A 19,871-nucleotide genomic window follows, 5' to 3' on the forward strand; every position below is an offset into this window, starting at 1 on the left:
ATAATATTATATAATTCATTAGATCCATGTTTTTATATATATTTTATTTGACAAACAGGGTAATAACATTTTTAATCGATCTTCTATCGCTCCTTCTTTGTTCAGTGGCTCTAGACAGTTGCATAGACTGCTTAATCGAAAATCCGCCCCTGAGCTGTCTAAGCACATGATGTATTGTTATAAAAATCGACTTTGTGCCACCTACCATAATATATTTAATTAAAATGGATGTCAAAACCAAAGAACCAAATGGTTTGACCGATTTCGTTAATTTGATATGAAAGTTTAAATACATCATCAATGGTCACCGGCTTCCTCTCTGGTTTTCAAGAGAATTCTCAAAAATACTACTTCATTATACTTTCTTTGGGGGTTAAAGCCTTGATACAGTCTACTAATCATTTTAAAGATTTATCTCATTTTTGCCCTTCATGAAAGCTCATGATCTTGAAATATGATTTCAATAATGACTGCTATCCCGTTCTCTATTTTTTGACAAGATCTTAAAATCAATATTTCTGTACATTTTTGTATAGGAAGAAACATTGATCCAAACACAGTGTTCCAAAAGTCAGACAGATTTTGCCGATTTCTTTTTTTTTCTTTCTAGTCAAGAAAAAAAAAAAAAAAATGCACATGCTCGGAGAGAGAAAAGTCCATCTAGTTTAGATTAATGTAACAAGAATGTGTGAATTTTAAATGCAGAGATAATAAAATTAAAAACGTAGGTCAATTCATACCATGCTTAGTTTGCTATGGATAAAAATAAAATGCTGTTAAAAGTGGGGAACATATTTTTTCTGTTTCCGGTGTAGTTGGTTCCTCTAGATCCAGGCCTGAAGGAGTTTACCTTTCCTGATATTTCCCTTTCAGTTTTGTCTTAGTATATTGCTATAGTAAATTTTATGCTCTAATATAATAATATTAATGAAGTAATATTATGTAGATATGGTAATATTATGTATATATAGTAATATTATGTAGATACATATTATCTAATTATGTAGATAATATATCCATATAATCATAGTCCGGTAGCTAATTTCTTAACTCTTAGAGGTAGGCAAAAATTTCCAATTGCAAAAATGCTTTAAATAATGTAAAATTATATATATATATATATATATATATATATATATATATATATATATATATATATATATATATATTTGTTTTTTTGGAGGCAATAAATGTTTTGCTGAAAAAAAATCATAAATATAAAATTTTTATGCAGCCCTCCTGTACTCTTAATCTTATTAAGTAGAATATTCTATATATTTTAAGCAAAAGAAAAACCACTATTAAACACTTTTCTTTAAAAACTAAAACTAAGCAAAAATGAGGATTATTCCTCTGATTATTTCACTTTTATACAACTTTGGATTATTTCAGGGATATCTTTGAGGGAAAATCCACCAATTAGCGGGCGCTGCTACAGGAGGATATGGCACGGGAATATAGGCTTTAAGCGAAATTAATAGATAGGTTTAGAGGGGAGTAATTGGTGATAGAACGGATGTATCATGCGAAAAATGTGGATTCTTATATACTTCAGCAGATAAAAGAGACACTTGTTTGGTTTTTAAAAAAATTATTTTTTGTAATTTGACACGAGCTGCTTAGTTGCATATTGCGCTATTTTGTGTTATGTTGTTACTATGTGCATTTACGAAGATTTTAAACACAGGTGATATTAAACAGGTGTTTCATATCACCTGTGTTTAACAAGTGATATTAAACACCTGTTTAAACAGGTGTTTCTTTACAGGTGTAAAGAAACAAAATACGTTCAAGATCTTATCGAGACTCACTAAAATAGATCCATGACTCATAGTTTGGAAATAATGTGTCGTCTACTAACATGTGTTTAACTTGTTTAAAGATACAAAGACATTCAAAGTCTTGTCGAGACAAAATTTGACCCACGACTCATAATTTCTAAACTATGAGTCGTGGATCACTAAGTTATTGTTTAATTAGACAAAATGCATTCAAGATATTGTCGAAACTCACTAAAAATAGATCCACGACTCATAGTTTGGAAATTCCTGAGTTAAAAAATTAGCTACTGGTTCATGATTAATTCAGTACTGTGCATATGCATATTTTTCATAAACATGATACTAAATACGTGACAGTGTTCATAATATGTAAGCTAAAATCGCTTTTCTCTTTTCAGACAGTGACTGGGCAACGGAGGAGAGTCAATCAACAAGTAGTAGCAGCGGAGGAGGTACGGCTAGAGGTAATTTTTCAATAGATGTAACGACCAGAGCAGTTTTCCATCTGCTCGTAAAAAAGAGATTTCAATACATTTTTTTTTAATCTTGAGAAAAACATACTTTTAATAAATCATTCCAGGGTAGTAAGGCGCAAACTAATAGGACCCTCAAATTTAATTTTGGAAACGATTGCTCATATAACATGGTAATTGCGACATGAGTGAAGGCATTTATTCGTGATTAATTTTGCGAATTATCTCCATTGTTATTCAATAATTTTTTTTATAAAATCAGCAACTTCAGATAAGGTATAAGCTTTCTTAAAATTAATGAACTTATTTTAGATTACATAGATTTAATTACAATAAGAATAAAACGCAGTTGCTTATATAAATAATCATTTGTTAAATCTAATCAAAAAGATAACTCTACCATCCAAACTGACAAACTCATTTTGTTTTGATGGCTTGTGGAATTCTTCACTTGTTTTTTAATAATTCACAGAAAATGATTACTTCAAAAATTTCTGATTTTACGTGCATTGCTGTTGATTCTTTTTATATAATGTTTCAGTTAATTAATTATCATGCAACAAGAATTATAAAATGAAATAAAAGTACAAATCTTTATTTCGTTTATGAAAATGTATGGAATCCATTGAAATTTTCCCTGCATCATATAAAGTCACAGTTATGCAAATTGAAGAATTCCCGAAACGTTTTGAATGAAAAATGCACAGCTGTTGAATATAAATGTCCTCCTTCCCCCCAAAAAAACCGAATCGTTTATTTTACAGGAAAATCAACAGCAGTTTTATGTTTCCAAAAGACTAAGCAATGTTTTGATAACAGATGTGTGTGATGACCGTTTAATAAATACAGTTCTTGGCAGACAGTTTATTTTCTACTTAGAAGAGAAGAAGAAACTCTCTATATAGAGTTAATGACTTTTTGATATTATATATTATCTATATATGATATCATCTTCTTTAAAACTCGAACTCTTCATTTCAATTATTTCAATGGCATATGATTTTTTTTACTGTGTATAAATTAAATGAAATAGGGACTGATATTAAAAACATAATTCAAAAAAAGAAATATTTTAAAAATGAGTAAAATTGTAACTGCAATTTGAACTAGTGAGAGTGATCTTTCCAAAACGTTTTTGCATACATACTACACTCATGTCCAAAATTAAGGTCACAAAAATGTTTTTCAAAGTAATTCTAAATAGCTACCAGTAAAATTTAAACAAATTATATTTTGTATATTGTGAAGGACCGGTAACACGATATTAACCTTTGTTGTGGGAAAAAAATGTTGTTTGGCATTAGTTTTTGAGGAACTACTGAAATTATGCCGTTTAGGCATCTGGAAGTTTTGCCTGCAATTTTGTGAATATTGCATTAAAATAAAAAATTTAACTGGTTTCCAGTGAGAATGAGTTCTCATAATCGTTTAGACGATTCCTTGAGATGGAGAGCCGTTGGCAGACTTGAAGCAGGGCAGCCTCAGGCGGAGAAGGCTCGATGGTTACAAGTGGCAAAGAAAGTGGTATTCAGGTCGTGGAATCTATTCCAAACAAGTGGTACTGTAGCCAGTAAAGTTGGCCAAGGCTGTCACAGAGCAAAGACGCCTGCACAGGATCGCTATTTGGTATTAAGCGCACGACAGCATAGGCTAACAACGGCTCCTCAACTTGCTCGTGACCTTGCTGTTGCATCTGGAATAAGAATTTCCAGACAGACAATATACAGACGTCTAGCATAGAGGGCGCTTTATGCCCGGCGACCAGTTGAGTGCGTCCCTTTGACTATATCCAACAGAAAAGCCCGGTTGTTCTGGTGCCGAACACATCAGACTTGGGCACAGCAAGAATGGGGTAGTGTTATTTTCAGTAACGAGTCGAGATTTACCAAACAGAGTGACACACGTCAAATCTTCATCTGGAAAGAGCTAGGAGCTCGCACCTCCTACGTTAAAGAAATCGACAGATTTGGTGGCAGAGGAATCCTTATCTGGGCTGGCATAATGTTGGACAGTTGTACACCACTGCAAGTCTTCGATGCGGGTACTGTCAATGCACATCGCTATAGAGATGAGATCCTTGAAGCCTATGTAAGTTGTTCCGGGGTGCTTTTGGCCCAGACTTCATGTTATGGACGATAACGCACGTCCACACAGAGCCCAGATCGTTGATGATTTTCTTGAGAAAAAGGATATTCGACGTATGGACTGGCAATCAAGGTCTCCGGATCCCAATCCTATTTAACATGTTTGGGATGCTCTCGGAAGAGCCATTGCACAGCGTAACCCCCCTCCTAATACTCTCCAAGAGTTAAAAGCCGCGCTTTTGGAAGAATGGGCTATGTTGCCCCAAGCAACTATCGACACCCTCATAAACAGTATGAAAGCTCGTTGTGAAGCCTGTATAGCAGTGCACGGTGGTCACAATCCATATTAGACAAACTTTCCCCGAGATAAATGCTTTTTCTTTGATTCATAATGTAAAACTTTTTGATATAACCTGCTTCTTAATTCAAAATTAAAATCTTTTCCATGTTGTTATGTCTCTATGTTCTTTCTTCCATTGCAGTGTATCTCTGTGCCAAATTTCTTGGCAACACAGTGAATAGTTTTTCAGTTTTCGCTGATTTTATAATTGTGACCTTAATTTTGGACATGAGTGTAATAAAGGTGTTGTTACTCCTCCATCTCGTATAAAGATTATAGATACTGAGTGAGATAGTGCTTAGATTTTTATTTTCAACCTCACATATAAAGGTTCGTGTTCGCAGTATGATGATTGAAAGTGAATATAAACTGCAAGACTTTTTAACATTAGATAAAAACCAAAATTCGATATGAAATTTAAATTTTAGTAACAGAACAACATAACAAATTTCTTTTATTTAAATCGTTGTATTTTTGAGTTGTCCTGTTTACAAAATTGCGAATCTGCATATCGACAGATGGTCAGTCCTGTTAAAGATTTGGATCAAAATATTATACGGATCTATAGATGCTAAAACTGTGTACCAAATTTATTCACATGGCTCTACGGCTTGAGAGCCGTAGGGTTTCAGGTTCGTGACCCGATTCCACCGAAGAACCGTCGTGTAAGGGGGTCTGTTGCACGTTAAATCCGTCATGCCAAACGTCCTCCCGCTGGTGTGGTGTGGCGTGGAGAGGGGGTGACAGCTCAGGTATCGTCCACGTCATCTGACCGCGGTTCAAATTACGAGGTCCGTCCCAAAATAGCCCTAGTGTTTCTTTACAACGGAACGTTAATATAGCTAAAACTAAACTAAACTTCTCTTTTGAAGTTATGACATTCTCTTGCACTCAGACAGACAGATGAACTTCCTAGGAACTGATTTCGTTCAAAATTTGATAAATATCTATACATTTAGCGTATTTTTACTAACCATATCCCCCCCCCCCTTATTGTTGAAATTATTTGTGAATTATGAGTCAGAAAAAACCCTGCTTGTTTGTGTTTTTCAGACTTAGGTAAAGAGAATAGCAGAGATTTGTCTAATATTCGAATTCGATTTTTTTTGACGATTTTAGTCCTTTCTGTATACTTCTCATATCAGAGAGTGAAGATTCGAAGCGGTTTCATTTCTACTTTTTCATAGATTGGAATAGTATAATTTTTTTTTATGTTTTGTTTTGTTATATAATAAAAAAGTCCGACTTTATAATTTGAACTATCTTTCCAGTGTCCATAATTTAATACACTTTAAATTTTTAATGTCAAGATCATTAAATTTCTCTTACTTAACTTGTTATGTTTTTGAGTTACTACGTTCGTTTACACACAAATGAATAAAGGGCAATTTTTGTGTGTAACAACCATATATGATATAAGGTTACAATTGCTTAGCTTTCTCCTCTTTCGAGTAATTTAGTTCATGGCAAATAGACTTATCTGTAAAAAAAATCCAAATACGTGGCGATTAAACACAAAACAAAAAATACCTCGATTGAAATATTTTCTCTTTGTGCACATCGTACACGAAAAAGTAAAAAAAAAAAATTAAGATGAATAGGAATGTCTAAATCCATTTCTTTTCTTTAATAGATTTTTTAACTTTTACTTATTTGAAAAACGTTGACTGCTACACATCATCTGAGAAGGAGAAAAATGCGCGCCACTAATCATTAAACATATTAACGCTCGTTTAGCTTTCCTTTGTAATGGAATTAAAAATGATACCGAACAAAAGGTTAACAAACGCTTCATTGCCAACTTGTTGATATTTGGTGAAGGAGGAAAAACGAAGGGGAGAGGTTCACTTTTTTTATTTGTTTGTTTCAAATATTACTAATCTATCCCATTTATATGCCCACTTAAAGTCACTTAATATTTTTTAATCAAATGGGTTTGCGCAACATTTCATTTATCTTGATTTATAAATTTAATTACGATTCCATTTTCATCCTGTCCTTTGGATTGTTATATTATTTTTTTTTTAATGATCATTGATTCACGGAAAATAGTACAGATTAATATAAACTTTCAGCATTCTAGAAAAACAATTTTTCATAGGGCCGTTTTCGAAAATTTTGAATTTTTTAAGAATATATATATATATATATACAAAAGTAATAAAATCAAGTTAAACCAAATAAAAAAGAATCCGGTCTGAAGACTTTTTCAAGGATCACCCTCAGGCAGGGATTCAAAAAAAGGGATTTTTTTTCTGTGAAGGAATGCAGACTTGATGGTCTAATGATTCCTCGTGAATAGTTGCGATTCCGAAACTATTTCGTTTCGTTTTAGTTTTAGTTTCTCTTTCAAAATATTTCTTACTTTAGATTGGTTACTTATATATACATATATATACAGCGAATATTTTCCCATTTCTTAAAGCATTATTATTTTTTCTTTCTCGTATATAAAATATACTAAAAGAAAATATTTCAATAATTAAAAAAAATTCAAATTCAATCTGGGGTTCGAATCCATTAATTTGAACATTTTTGAAATTATATCTGTCTCTGAACTCTAAAACATTTCAATATAAACTAATGAAATTTAAACTTCGGTTTAGGTTAAATTACACCAAATCTCCATTGTTCTACCCAATTTTGAATGCAATCCATTCACAGGTCTGTGACAATCTATTTTGTTGCACAGGTTTGAAATTTAACATGAAGATCAGGTTTAGTCTTAGGCGGACTTTGGCTTCACAATCTTATTAGAAATAAAATCAGATTTCTAGGAATTATCAGTCTAGGAATATATCTCGAAACTTCAACTAGTTAGATAACTAAAATTCAGTATATTATTAAAATTGTAAATTTTTTTTTCGAATTTTGGTTTTATTCTGTTAAGAAAAAGTTGCCCAAACGGCATACTGGATTTTATTTATGTACTATGATTTACAAAATATTTAAATGTGGGTCCCTTAATATAATTTTATCAAGAGGTATCCTATAAAATTTCGGGGAACTGTTCCTCTGGTTTCGATTTGCTTCAAACATTTCCAATTTTCAAGGGACAAACTATTTAACAATATAGTCATCATGAAAGAATACATACATTAATTTTCTAGAAACTTCAGCAAAACAGATCCAGCTATAAAACAAATACATAGCTAAAAAATAAATTCAATGATTTCTTTTCAAGAAAATGCTTCATAATAGCTTCGTTTAAACTGAATCACTTAGTCAACTATTACAGCATATCATCATGTGTATAATTATAGCCTATCATTATATTAACAATTTGAGGAACATCATTATATTATCAATTATGACATGCTTACACCTGATGTCGGAAACAAAACTTTGCAAAGCAATTTTCACATAATGTGCGAAGCCCTCCTCCGAAAATCCTGAAAAATAATTGAACTTGTTCGAAAGATAAATCTTCAGCTGTTTCGCTTCCCATTACGGAGCTTTCAAACCAATTAAGGAACCTAATTTGCAACATTATCTGTTGTGTAATTGCCCTGCAAATGAGGCCACAATAAACAAGGTTGATGCGTATTCCAGTTCGTGAATTCTATCGCTTTGCTAATTAACTAGTTCTTAAATCGATGCTAATAAAATGGAGTTCGGAATTCAGAACATTATATTGCACATTTTTTATGTACACTGCTGATCAAAAGTATTGCAAGTTTGAGAAATTTCACGTTTTTTCATTAATAAGTCCCCAAAAATAATAATTTTTTTTTCATTTAAAGTTATATTTTCTAATATAAATGTGGTGGAGAAGACTCAAGCTATTGTGCCATCCATTATGAAGTAAGCGTCTGCAACGATAGTCATTCAGTAATTAATTATAAAATCACTCCGAATACGAAGGATTTCATTTTGTTTGTTTGCGCTGTCGAAATGCGTTCACTGTGCATTGCTTTTCAATTTAAACTGTTCGTTTTTTTATAAAACGTGTGAATTAACTTATGAGAAGCACCAGGCTATTATTTTAGTCAAAAACATTTCAAATTTAGAATTGCTCATCGGTGCGACTGCAGTGAGTCGACTGTTTCACGCCTCATCCAAAGAGATCCAAAACCGAAGGAACCGTAGATAAAAAGCCTAAAAGTGGTCATCTGAGGCTATCTTTTAAACATGCTGATGCTACATTAATGCTATTATGCTGTACAAATATATTAGCGAGTTCTGCTACACTTGTAAGAAAATGGAATGACTTCACATCTGTCATTGCCAGACCCGGAACAGTTTGCAGGAGGCTCTGTGAAGCTGGTTAAAGGCACAAGTAAGAAAAAAATGGAGAATTGACGAAAGTAATATAGAAAAAACAATTGGAGTTTGCCAAGGTGCACAAAAATTGGAGTATTCCGGAATGGGGACAAGTTATATGCAGCGAACAAAAGTCGCTTTTCTTTAATGTCTGACAAATCCGGCAACGTGTGGCGTAAAGCAAAGGAGAACATGAGGCCAGAATGACATCAAAAGAGACAGAAAGTGTACATCAAAACAGCCAGAAAGCATGGTATGGGGTACATGTCATATTGGTCAACTAGACGTCTTCAGTTTGTACAGGGAATCATGAATGGTGACAAGCATGTTGGTGTGCTGAAGGATCAAGTACTTCAAAGTGCACTTTGCATGTTCCCAAGGCAGAAACAGATATTTCAGTAAGATCTAGCATCCTGACATACATCGAGAAAGGCAATACAAACTTTACAATTAATTTTAAATTCCATTTCAGTTCAGTTCTGACCTCTATATCGAAAGATTCGTCACTTTAGGTTAAGTCCGCGACTGCAGAAAAAGGTATTAATGTTCTCGCACAGCCAGGAAACTGGCCCGATTTAAACCCCATTGAGAATTTATGGAATATAATGCGAAAGAAAATAACTCAGAATCCTCCCAGAACAAAACGAGTAGTTCAGAAAACAATAATTAAAGTTTGGCAACGTGAAATACCGAAAGAAATGTTGCAAAACTTTGTGGATTCCATGCCTAATAGAGTGGCTGCCTGTGAACGAAGCCAGAGGCGGCCCAACCAAATATTAAATGCTTTTCAGTTAACTCGAACTCTTTTATTATTTTTTCTCATCAGAAGAACTTGAAATTTTTTCTTTACTTCATTTTATGGATAACCAAATAAATAATTATAACCAAAATGGATTCCGATACTGATAACCTGTAAATTTTGTTTGTATTTTATCTTTTTTGAAATTAAATAACTTTTTTTTTGTTCAATAACTTAATTCTATCTTGCGTTTAGACTAATTTAGCATATTGATATTAAAAAATATATCACTTTAAATAAAAAAAGTATTACTTTTGGGGGTTTATTCTTTAAAAAAAGCATACGTTTCAAAGATACCTAAAATTGCCCAGCCTAAATCACTATGAGAATTTCATTGTAAAATCACAGAAGGAAAAAATTTGCTCTAGTATCGCGATGTAAAAAGACGTCAGTTTATCACCGCCTCTTTCTTGTACAAATTATGACACCCGTGAGGAAATGAATCGAAGCTAAAATTTCTAATGTTCTTCTTTTCGGCCTCACATCTACCAAATTAATTTTACATGTATATAAACAAGGAATTAATAAAAAATGTAAAATCACAAGAAGTAAAGGAACGTGGCAACACTCATTTAAACATAAATATTTCTGCTTTAAACTCTACAGAGGAAATTATTATTACGAATAACTGTTGATACCCAATGGTTTAAGTAACAATAAGATTCAAATACATTTGTCAAGAAGAATATAAAAAGATTTCAACTTATAATATGATTAATAATAATATTTGTTATAATATGATAAATACAATTTAAAACTCAAGAATGCATAGCACGGTTTAGAACAACTTGCAACTTTTATTTAATTATTATCTTTTACTTTAATAAAAACTATATTAAGCTATACAAAAGCACTAGAGAATCTTCTAAAAGAAAAGCAATAAAAGTAGAATATTGCACTTGAACTATTCATCAAAATTGTAAAAATCATTATACGTTGAGAAGACGAAATCTTCATTGCATGAGAACATATTGTCCCCAGCTTGGAAAATTTAACCCTTTAAAAGATTTGCTTTAAAAAATGACGTATTTTTTTAAAATGTAAACATTAAATTCTTATACTAATTAAATTTACAATGTAAAATTTTGTTTCAATAAAAAAAACATTAAATTAAGTTGCAAGAAATCATGGACATTAAAGTTCTGCAGGGGAAACAGACTTAGCTGACAGGGTGAAGCTCCCGACATGCTTATTAAATGATAGAGAAACATGATCATAAAAATTGGAAATTGTTTTGGGTTATTGTAAGAAAGCTATGCAGGTTGGTATCACTAATCTTATACAGCATGGATATAGGTTTTCTCGGAATGGATTTCGTTCATAATTCGAAAGAAATCGACACATTTATTGTAAAACTCTACACCGAATTCCGTCCGTCCAGCTAAAAGCAGTTTTAAGTTATCGCGCTCAAAAACAAACATAATTCCAAAAAGTGTGTTTTTGGATTCAGGAGGTTTCGGACTCCGTGAGGTCAAAACCTCCAGTTAGACATTTTTTTATCATTTGATTTAGAACCTTTCCCTTCGTATACAAGAAAATTAAATAATAAAAGATTTTCCTATATTATTTTAAAAAATTGCTAAGACGCCGGGAAAGCCTAGTTGATAGGGCGTTGGATTGGCGTCCCTTGGGTTGTGAGTTCGAACCCTGCCGGCCAAAGACTTCCCGTGTTTGTGGTGGCTGGCGCGCGTATAAATCTGTCGTAGTCACAAAGTCCTCCATCTCGAAAGAAATATCTCTGGGGGTACTGTGTCAGAAGGATCGCTATCTGATTAAAGTCTAAATTACGATCTGTGAATGAAATGCATGAATGAAGTCCGCCCTGTAAAAAGGGTTGTGACGTGTGTGTCGCTACGTCGTACTCTTGGCCCTAGATGGCGCAACTGAAAAACATGAGACGAACCCTTGGCTAAAAATCATTGACTTCTATAGTCAGTGGGCTTGTCCATAACAGGTGCCATTAGAAACAACAACATAAATTGCTAAACAAAAATATTAGCTACAAAATATTAATGACAATATTCATATATTACCCAATAATTATATCAACTATTTACGCATTGCTTCTTCGACTTTACTACTTTTATATCATGCTTAGGAACCCTTTCTAAACATGATATAAAGATAGAAGCCTTTTTTAAATGTTTTTTCCGGATTTGATCGATTTTCTTATCAAAGAAATGCGCTATGTTAGATTTTATTACACGACGTTAGTTAATTAAGGATTACTAATATTAGCTGTTGGTATCCAGTATTGTATTTTTCATTAAATTACTTATTAGCAAATGTAAAATGCTTCCTTGAATACTCTGAAAAGACTATAAATTGATGAAAAAAAATCAGTTCACTTAATATACTCGCAAAGTTACGTAATGATAGTTACAGACAAAGTTTGTTCTTGTCTTTTATTCTGGCATTAAAAAAAGTGTTTGATTAGCAAAGCTTATCAAAAGGATTTACTATGCAGAAATTTATTTTTCACCCATCTAGCGATTTCAATTGAATAAGTCTTCAGAAATGAGCAGATCTTTTATACTTTCTCATACATGAAGTTTACAAAGAAACTGCATTGCAATGGTAAAAAAATAGAAAGAGAATTTTAAGAACTATTAAAATATATACAGTTGACAAAATGTTTATTTGTACACTTCAATTTTGGAATATTATAGCGAAATAAAATAAGGTAACTAAGTTAAAATTGCAGAAATATATTCTAGTGAGGTAAAATAATAATAAAATATCAACAAAAAAACAATCATATAAACTTTAGTTGATTAATGAATAAAACTTTATAAAAACTATACAAAAAGAGTATTTGTACACTTACTTAGTGACAAATTTTAAACATAATTATAATTATTTTATAGAAATTTAATACTTTGTATGCATTCCATTGGCTTTTACAATTGCTTCAAGACGTCTTGGCATTGATTGTATTAACTTTTTGGTGGTTTCTTGATCTATTTCTTCCCAAGCTTCCATGAGTGCTTCTTTCAAACTATTTTTACTTGTAATATTTTTTTTTCGGACTTGAGCATCCAATAGCATCCACAAATTTTCAATTGGATTTATATCCGGGGATTGTGGTGGAGTTTCAAGGCGTCTTGGTGCATTATAAAGCAACCATGCTTTAGTAACTATCGCAGTGTGTTTTGGATCGTTATCTTGTTGGAATAAGAAAGTGTCACCGATACCCAATTTTCTAGCACTGTCTAATAAGTTATGCCGCAACACATCAATGTAACCTAAAGCTGTCATTTTTGTGTCAATAAAGTGTAATTTTCCAACACCGCCATGAGCTACACAGCCCCAAACCATCACATTTCCACCACCATGTTTCAGGGTCTGAAGTACATTTTTACTATCAAGGGCTGTTTTATTTTTTCGCCAGATTTTTCGGATACTAGGGGGTGAAAAAATTTCAAACTTACTCTCATCTGAAAAAATAACCTTTTTCCAGAAGTCCATCGATTTGTCTTTGTATTTCATAGCAAATTCTAGACGCTTCTTTCTATTTACTTCAGAGATCATTGGTTTTTTTCTCGGAGTTCTGCCTTTTAAACCAGCACTATGTAATACATTTCTTATTGTTTGAGCCGTCACTTTAATGTTAGAAGATGCGAGAAGGTCATCTGCAATTTTCTGAGCAGAAATGTGTGGTTTTCTAATAGCTGCTTTAACAATACTTCGTTTATTTCTTGAAGTTAATTTACTCGGGCCGCCTGGCCTGCGTTCATTTTCAACGCGCCCAGTATTTTTATATTTTCTTACGATGTAACCAATAGTTGTAAAGGGTAACTTAACCATCCTTTGAATTTCGCGATAAGATTTTCCACTTTTATTAAGGTTAACAATATGAGTTCTCATGTCTAAAGAGACTTCTTTTGATTTCGTGGCCATTTCTCAACTTTTCTCTGCGAGTGACCTTCACTGTTAAAAAAGATAACCTTCAATGTTTAAAAAATACAAACTATCCAAAAAATTAACTATAATGTGAAAATTTACATGAAATGATAGTAATGCTTACCGGAGATATAGGTGTACAAATATACTTTTTGCAAGAAATTTTCCGAGTTTGTTAAATTTAGATTTTATTTTCAATTATTTCAAAAAAAATTTTCGTTTACTTGAAAATAAACAACAAACTCACTCTGACACGTCGCAATGTATAAAATAGCTGCTTATATGTTTCTAAAACTTTAAAAAAAAGTGGTGTACAAATAAACATTTTGCCTACTGTAGATACATTTGTGCTTATTTTTTCGTATATGAAGTGTGCAAAGAGGGCTTCGAAAGAATCAGAACTCGATATTTGACAAATCTCCACATTTTAGACCTTTTTAAGACCGAAAACTGTATATGTGGAGTTGTGTCTTGTTCAGCTAAGAATACAATCACACTTTGAATCAAACGGATGTATGAGGTTATTTCATCAAATTTGTAGATTTCTAACAAATATTGCAAGGAATTCATTCTCAAAAAGTTGTCATTTTGTTTGACTGTGTTGGACATTTGGAAAAGATCCATACAGAAATTTATTTCGGATCCGAATTTTTATGGTGTCCTTGTGTTTTTCCAATTCCGCGCCATGATCTCAAGTAAACAAACCGATTCGAACCTCACCTTTTTTCGGCAAGTTTCGTGATTTGTGGTTGGCAGCAACTGCAATGCAAATTTGGCTACTATTTAAACTCGCCGCGTGTAAGTTTTTTTTTTTTTTTTTTTAAGATGGGAGATGAAAAGTGGTTTAAGCTCTACGGTCGAGGCGAAAGAGAAGTTAGATGTGTGCAACTAGTTTGTTGCTTCCCCATTTTAAGATAGTTTCTTTCAGTTCGTTTAAATGTTAGAAAGGATGAATGGTTCGAATCTGTTGGCCAAGATCTGGTAATGTTAATTTGAATTTAACATTTTACGTATTATTTTGATTGCATCAGTAATGAGCACATTGACTTTATACTTTATAATTAATAAAAGTTATTTTAAGGAAACTGCTTTCAACTTTGTGCCTCCTCGACATAAAATTTCACTGTCAACTTTGCTAAAATTTGGGTTAGTTTACTCAAAGGAATAGCAGACCGATTGCAAGGGAAAATAATAACTATTAAATGTAAACCAAGAGAAGTGGTCCTCAAAAAACATTGCTCGGGTACTTTGCCATAAATGTGTAACTTTTACATAAATTTTAGCCATTGGATAAAGTCTCGAATGCTTTGCATGGCTTTGCCGAACAATAGGCATTTGGCATTTTTATCAAATTTATCATGTAATCTTTGGCAATTTTTTTCACAATTAATTTTTAGTAGGTAGTTAATAGTATCTGAAAACTGTATTTGTGTTTTAGATGAGTTTTACCAACCGACTGTTCTTTCCTTCTTTCAAATTTACACGGAACTACAACTATAGACACAAAATCACAAACCAAATTTGATATATTTAATTCATTGTGCTTTTTTTAATTATAGTGCTTACATGCTTTTGAAAGTACATATCGTTACAAAGCAGACCTCATGGTGCCTTTGGTTCCAAATTTGATAGGTATTTACACTTTAGATGTTAAATTTGTGTTCCAAACTTTTATTTTGTAAATATCGAAATAACTTATTTTCGGACAGACGGACTTCTTTTGAACGGATTTCTTTCAAAATTTGATAGAAATATACAATTTTTCATTCAATTTTTGAAAAATAAAAATATCTGCAGCTGTAAAAAAACTGGGGAAAAAAGAAAAAAAAAATCTTGCTGAAATCTTTTAATTGGGCATTTTATATTTAATCATTTAAAAGAGTTAAGTACTTTTATAAAAAAGTTCTTTATATAATATGAAACTCCGATTTATATAATTGTTGCCTAACGTTACTAATTTATACAATTTTTGAAAGAAAAAAAGTATCGACTTTCTTTCATCACATTTCCGGTAAAGAAAAAAAAAAGAACGTTAAAGACAAAATAGGTCACTTCATCCTAGCAGATTAATATTACATTTTCTGAATAATGTTTAAAATTATAATATTTAAATGAAACTCTTTCCAATAAATAACGTTGAAGGGAATATCTTTTTTAGTACTCTTGGGATTTATGCTTGGAATTTGCATGTAACTACTCATAAATAATTTCGCACGAGAATTGACATCGCAAAACTCCTTCAGATTTGTATTTTATTTTAGTTTCTAGAGAATAAAAAGAATTGGCCATTATTAAAATTCAAATCGCTATTAACAAATAAATTATGAATTGTGTTTATAATTAATGTTAGCAAACATAAGCTTTCAAAAGTTAACGCAATGCACTATTTTGAATATCTATCGGTTTACCGATTTAAAGTTTAGAACGTGCCATAAACAATTTCAAACTTGGGCAGATGCCAGTTTGGATAACACTTTAAGAAAAAATTCTCCAATGAAAAAAACCTGGAAACAAAAGAAAATGGCATCTACCCTTACCTTGATGGACAAATTGATTCGATTTGCCTGTTTCTTCTGATAGTAGAAATTCTTGAATATTTGTTACGAAATTTATGTGCATTATTTACAAAAGCAAGAGAAAGGAGGTTTTTGAAAAGAATATTATTTTTATATTTTTTATCTCGTTCAGTTTTAAAACAATTTAATACTAAAAAAAAATGAACATTCGACAAAATCATTTTTTAACCACACATGATGGATAAGTCCTAATTTCGTCTCAGATATTGCTTACAATGACTTTTTACTTCTCATATGCATATTGTTATCGTCAAAAAATTCGACTATTAACAAATAAAAGTTATTTTATTACTATTAACAAACGAGATTTTGACGAGTTTCCCCGCTTCTTATCCAAGTCCAGAAACCCAATTTTTGGAATTATATCTGTGAACATGATAACTCAAAAATGCTTTGAGCTTGACGTATAAAATTTGGTTTATAGACTTAAGACCAAATTTATCACATTTTGAGTTAAAATCATTCAGAGACAGTCTCTGTCCAGTTATCTGAGTTATATGATTGAGTCCAGTTATATGATTGAGCAAGATAACTAAAACATTTAATGAGTTAAATCGATGGAATTTGAAAGTAAGGACGAGTGCTACAAAATGTGAATAGATTAGATAGATGTAATTTGAAAGTGTGCATGGTAACTACAAAATTAATGAATTAAATGGTTGTAATGGGAAAGTGTGCATGGCTACTACAAAATTAATGAATTAAATCGTTCGAATTTCAAAGTGTTCATGGTAACTACAAAATTAATGAATTAAATCGTTGGAATGTGAAAGTGTGCATGGTAACTACAAAATTAATGAATTAAATCGTTGAAATGTGAAAGTGTGCATGGTAACTACAAAATTAATGAATTAAATCGTTGAAATGTGAAAGTGTGCATGGTAACTACAAAATTAATGAATTAAATCGTTGGAATTTGAAAGTGTGCATGGTAACTACAAAATTAATGAATTAAATCGTTGGAATGTGAAAGTGGAGACAGTAATACAAAATACGATGAGTTAGATTGATGGAATTTGGTTCACTCATTTAGCATCTAAAATGAGATTTCTAATCGAATTTTGATCGAAGTTTGTCAAAGGATTATCATTCTGTCGGTCTTTACTTCCTCATGCATTTAAACACAATAACTCACATCCAATGACATAAATAATTCTCTATTTGTGTTTGATCCAAGACTACATTTGCAATTCTATGCCAAATTTCGATTTCAATTGGTCGGATAAAAAATGTCCTAAATGCATATTAGAATTTCTAGTACTTATGTATTAACTGTAATCAAGCGAATATCACTAAATATCGCAAATTTGTTTTAATCAAAATCAAGATACAATTACTACCTCAGTACCTGTTTTCTTTACCAACCATATAATTATCATATGTGGATATTGATATTATGCTGTCAAGCCTATAAGTATTGCCAAATCTTATCACTAAATATGAATTTTCTAGAAGCTCCATAATGAATATTTAAAGAGATATTAATTATATAGGAATAATTATTCTGGAAAAATGTAGCATTAGATTCTTTCTCTATTTTATTGTACGCATACAGATATATATCAAAGTAACTTTTTGATTTTTTTTTTACTGCAAAACTCTATATATTTACATTTAGCTAGGAAATCCATAATCTGCTCTAAATTATATGTTAGGTAAATGTACCTCTAAATTCTTTTATTATGATGTGCCTGACTAGTGGAAACCGAAATTAAAAAGAAATGAAAGAAAAAACAGTAATATTTTTTGTCGATAGATGGCGCTAAGTTAATTATTTTTTCAGATTTGTTATAAATCTTTTGATAAAAATTTGTAATTTGTTCATTAAAGAATTTTTTTCACTAGTTATTAAAATTAAAATTCACTGATTCAGTAAGCTCTAGAAACTTATCTAAAGATACGAACATTCCGAAGAAAAGATAGAATCATTTGAGATGCAATCTGAGTCAACGAACAAAAAGAAAAACATGTTGCTCTTCAGCGAGAAACAAACATTATGCCTGCTCAATGCACCCTCCATTATTTTCAATCATGTATTCTGTTATTTTTACTAAACAACATAAAATGCCGAGTATGATTGAGCTTATGTGAAATGTAAAACTATCTTTCGCATCGACGTTCTTCTTACATCAGCTTTAGATGTTCAATCTCCCAAATTCCTTCAGCCAAAAATCGCATGGTGTAAAATCAAGTGATCATGGTAGCCATATTGTTAGAAAATCAATACTGATTACATAATACTGTGTGAAAAGATATTTTCAGAAAGTCTGAATTAAGTGAATAGAGTGAAATGGTGCACCATCAATTTAAAAAAAAATGGTAATTACAAGGCGGCCTTGCGCTTGGTATTCTGGGGGGGGGGACCCTTGATAGTACATTCCGACAACTATTCAGGTTTGCTTCAGTAATAAAAACAATCGAAAAAATCGATTTAGATATTGGCTCATCACCACCTATTGTCGAAAGATGTAACTAATTTTATTTGTTTTTTAAAGTTTTCACAGAGTGTATTTCTCCATTACATATTAGTGAAATTATGATTTTTTGGGAATCATGGAACTAGTTCCAGAGTCATCCGAAAAAGCGAGCGTCGTTGTTACTTATCGCATTTAAACAAGCCCGCTGACGAAGTCAGCGATTTAAGCCGAGTTACAGCATTAGCTTCTGAGGGTAAAGGCCCCTGAACACCCGAGGGCAGAAGTCTGATTTCTAGCTCATAGGAAGATAACACTTACTTGCACAACCTCTTCTTGCAAGGGGGCTCTTTCACATACTTCAGATAGAACTCGAACCTGGTACACCCAGATCATGGGGAAGACGCGCTACCCCTATGCCAGGACGCCGGGAAAGTGAACGCTGAATATAAAAACTGCGTACTGCGTATTTCACGGCATTTGACGGTATCTAAAATTTTCAATTAAAATTTTTTTCAACTTGCTATCAGTAGCTTCCCCAGCAAAGTTTTTTTTTTAAATTGAAATGTTGATAGACATACAGCAGGGACTATTTTAAAAACCTCGTGTCATTCTATTTATTGTACTTCGTGTCTCGGTATTCTGTTATCTCACCAAAATTTGAACTTTAATTTAAAATTCAAGCAATGAAACTTGCAGCAAGGTAATTTTTGTATTACTTCAACTATTTAAAAATGGATGCATTTAAAAAAAATCATTGTTGCCCATCTTTGAATGTCAAATTATCAACATAAAAAAAAATCATTATTATGTCATATTTTATGTCACATTATCAACATAAGGAAATTTAACAAAGCTTATAAAAAGCAAATTTTAAATAGAAACCTAATGATCATGAAAAATTAATCACATTTTCATATCTTTATCTTCAATAAGTGAATAAAAATGCAGGACGAAATATTTGTACCAATTATAAAAGCGATTTGATATATGCTGTTATAAAATAAACTTTCAAATAATTTTGAAAAATTTAATTCACAATTTTAATTAAAAACCAGCAAGATATTAATGTATATTAATTATATATATTAATTAAATTAGCATGATTAGGTAATTTTTTTTTAAATTTTAAAATGGTGCAAAACTAATTTTTGCTGATATTTTTGGGAGAGATCACAAAAAGAAATGCCAATATCCCACTTAATTTTTAAATAATTGAACTCTAATTAAAATTTCAA

At 31.6% G+C, this 19,871-nt stretch overlaps 1 protein-coding gene across 8 annotated transcripts in view; it reads left to right on the top strand.

The window, feature by feature from the left end:
- LOC129971156 (coiled-coil domain-containing protein AGAP005037-like) overlaps positions 1–19,871 on the top strand; it is a 383,974-nt gene that overhangs the window by 181,918 nt on the left and 182,185 nt on the right. For all 8 annotated transcript variants that reach the window (XM_056084662.1, XM_056084663.1, XM_056084666.1 and 5 more), the window contains exon 5: positions 2,180–2,245. In XM_056084662.1, the coding sequence (XP_055940637.1) occupies positions 2,180–2,245 (66 nt within the window). The remainder of the gene's footprint in view (positions 1–2,179; positions 2,246–19,871) is intronic.

The sequence above is a fragment of the Argiope bruennichi genome, chromosome 6 (assembly GCF_947563725.1).
Source record: "Argiope bruennichi chromosome 6, qqArgBrue1.1, whole genome shotgun sequence".
NCBI classification, from domain to species: Eukaryota; Metazoa; Arthropoda; class Arachnida; order Araneae; family Araneidae; genus Argiope; species Argiope bruennichi.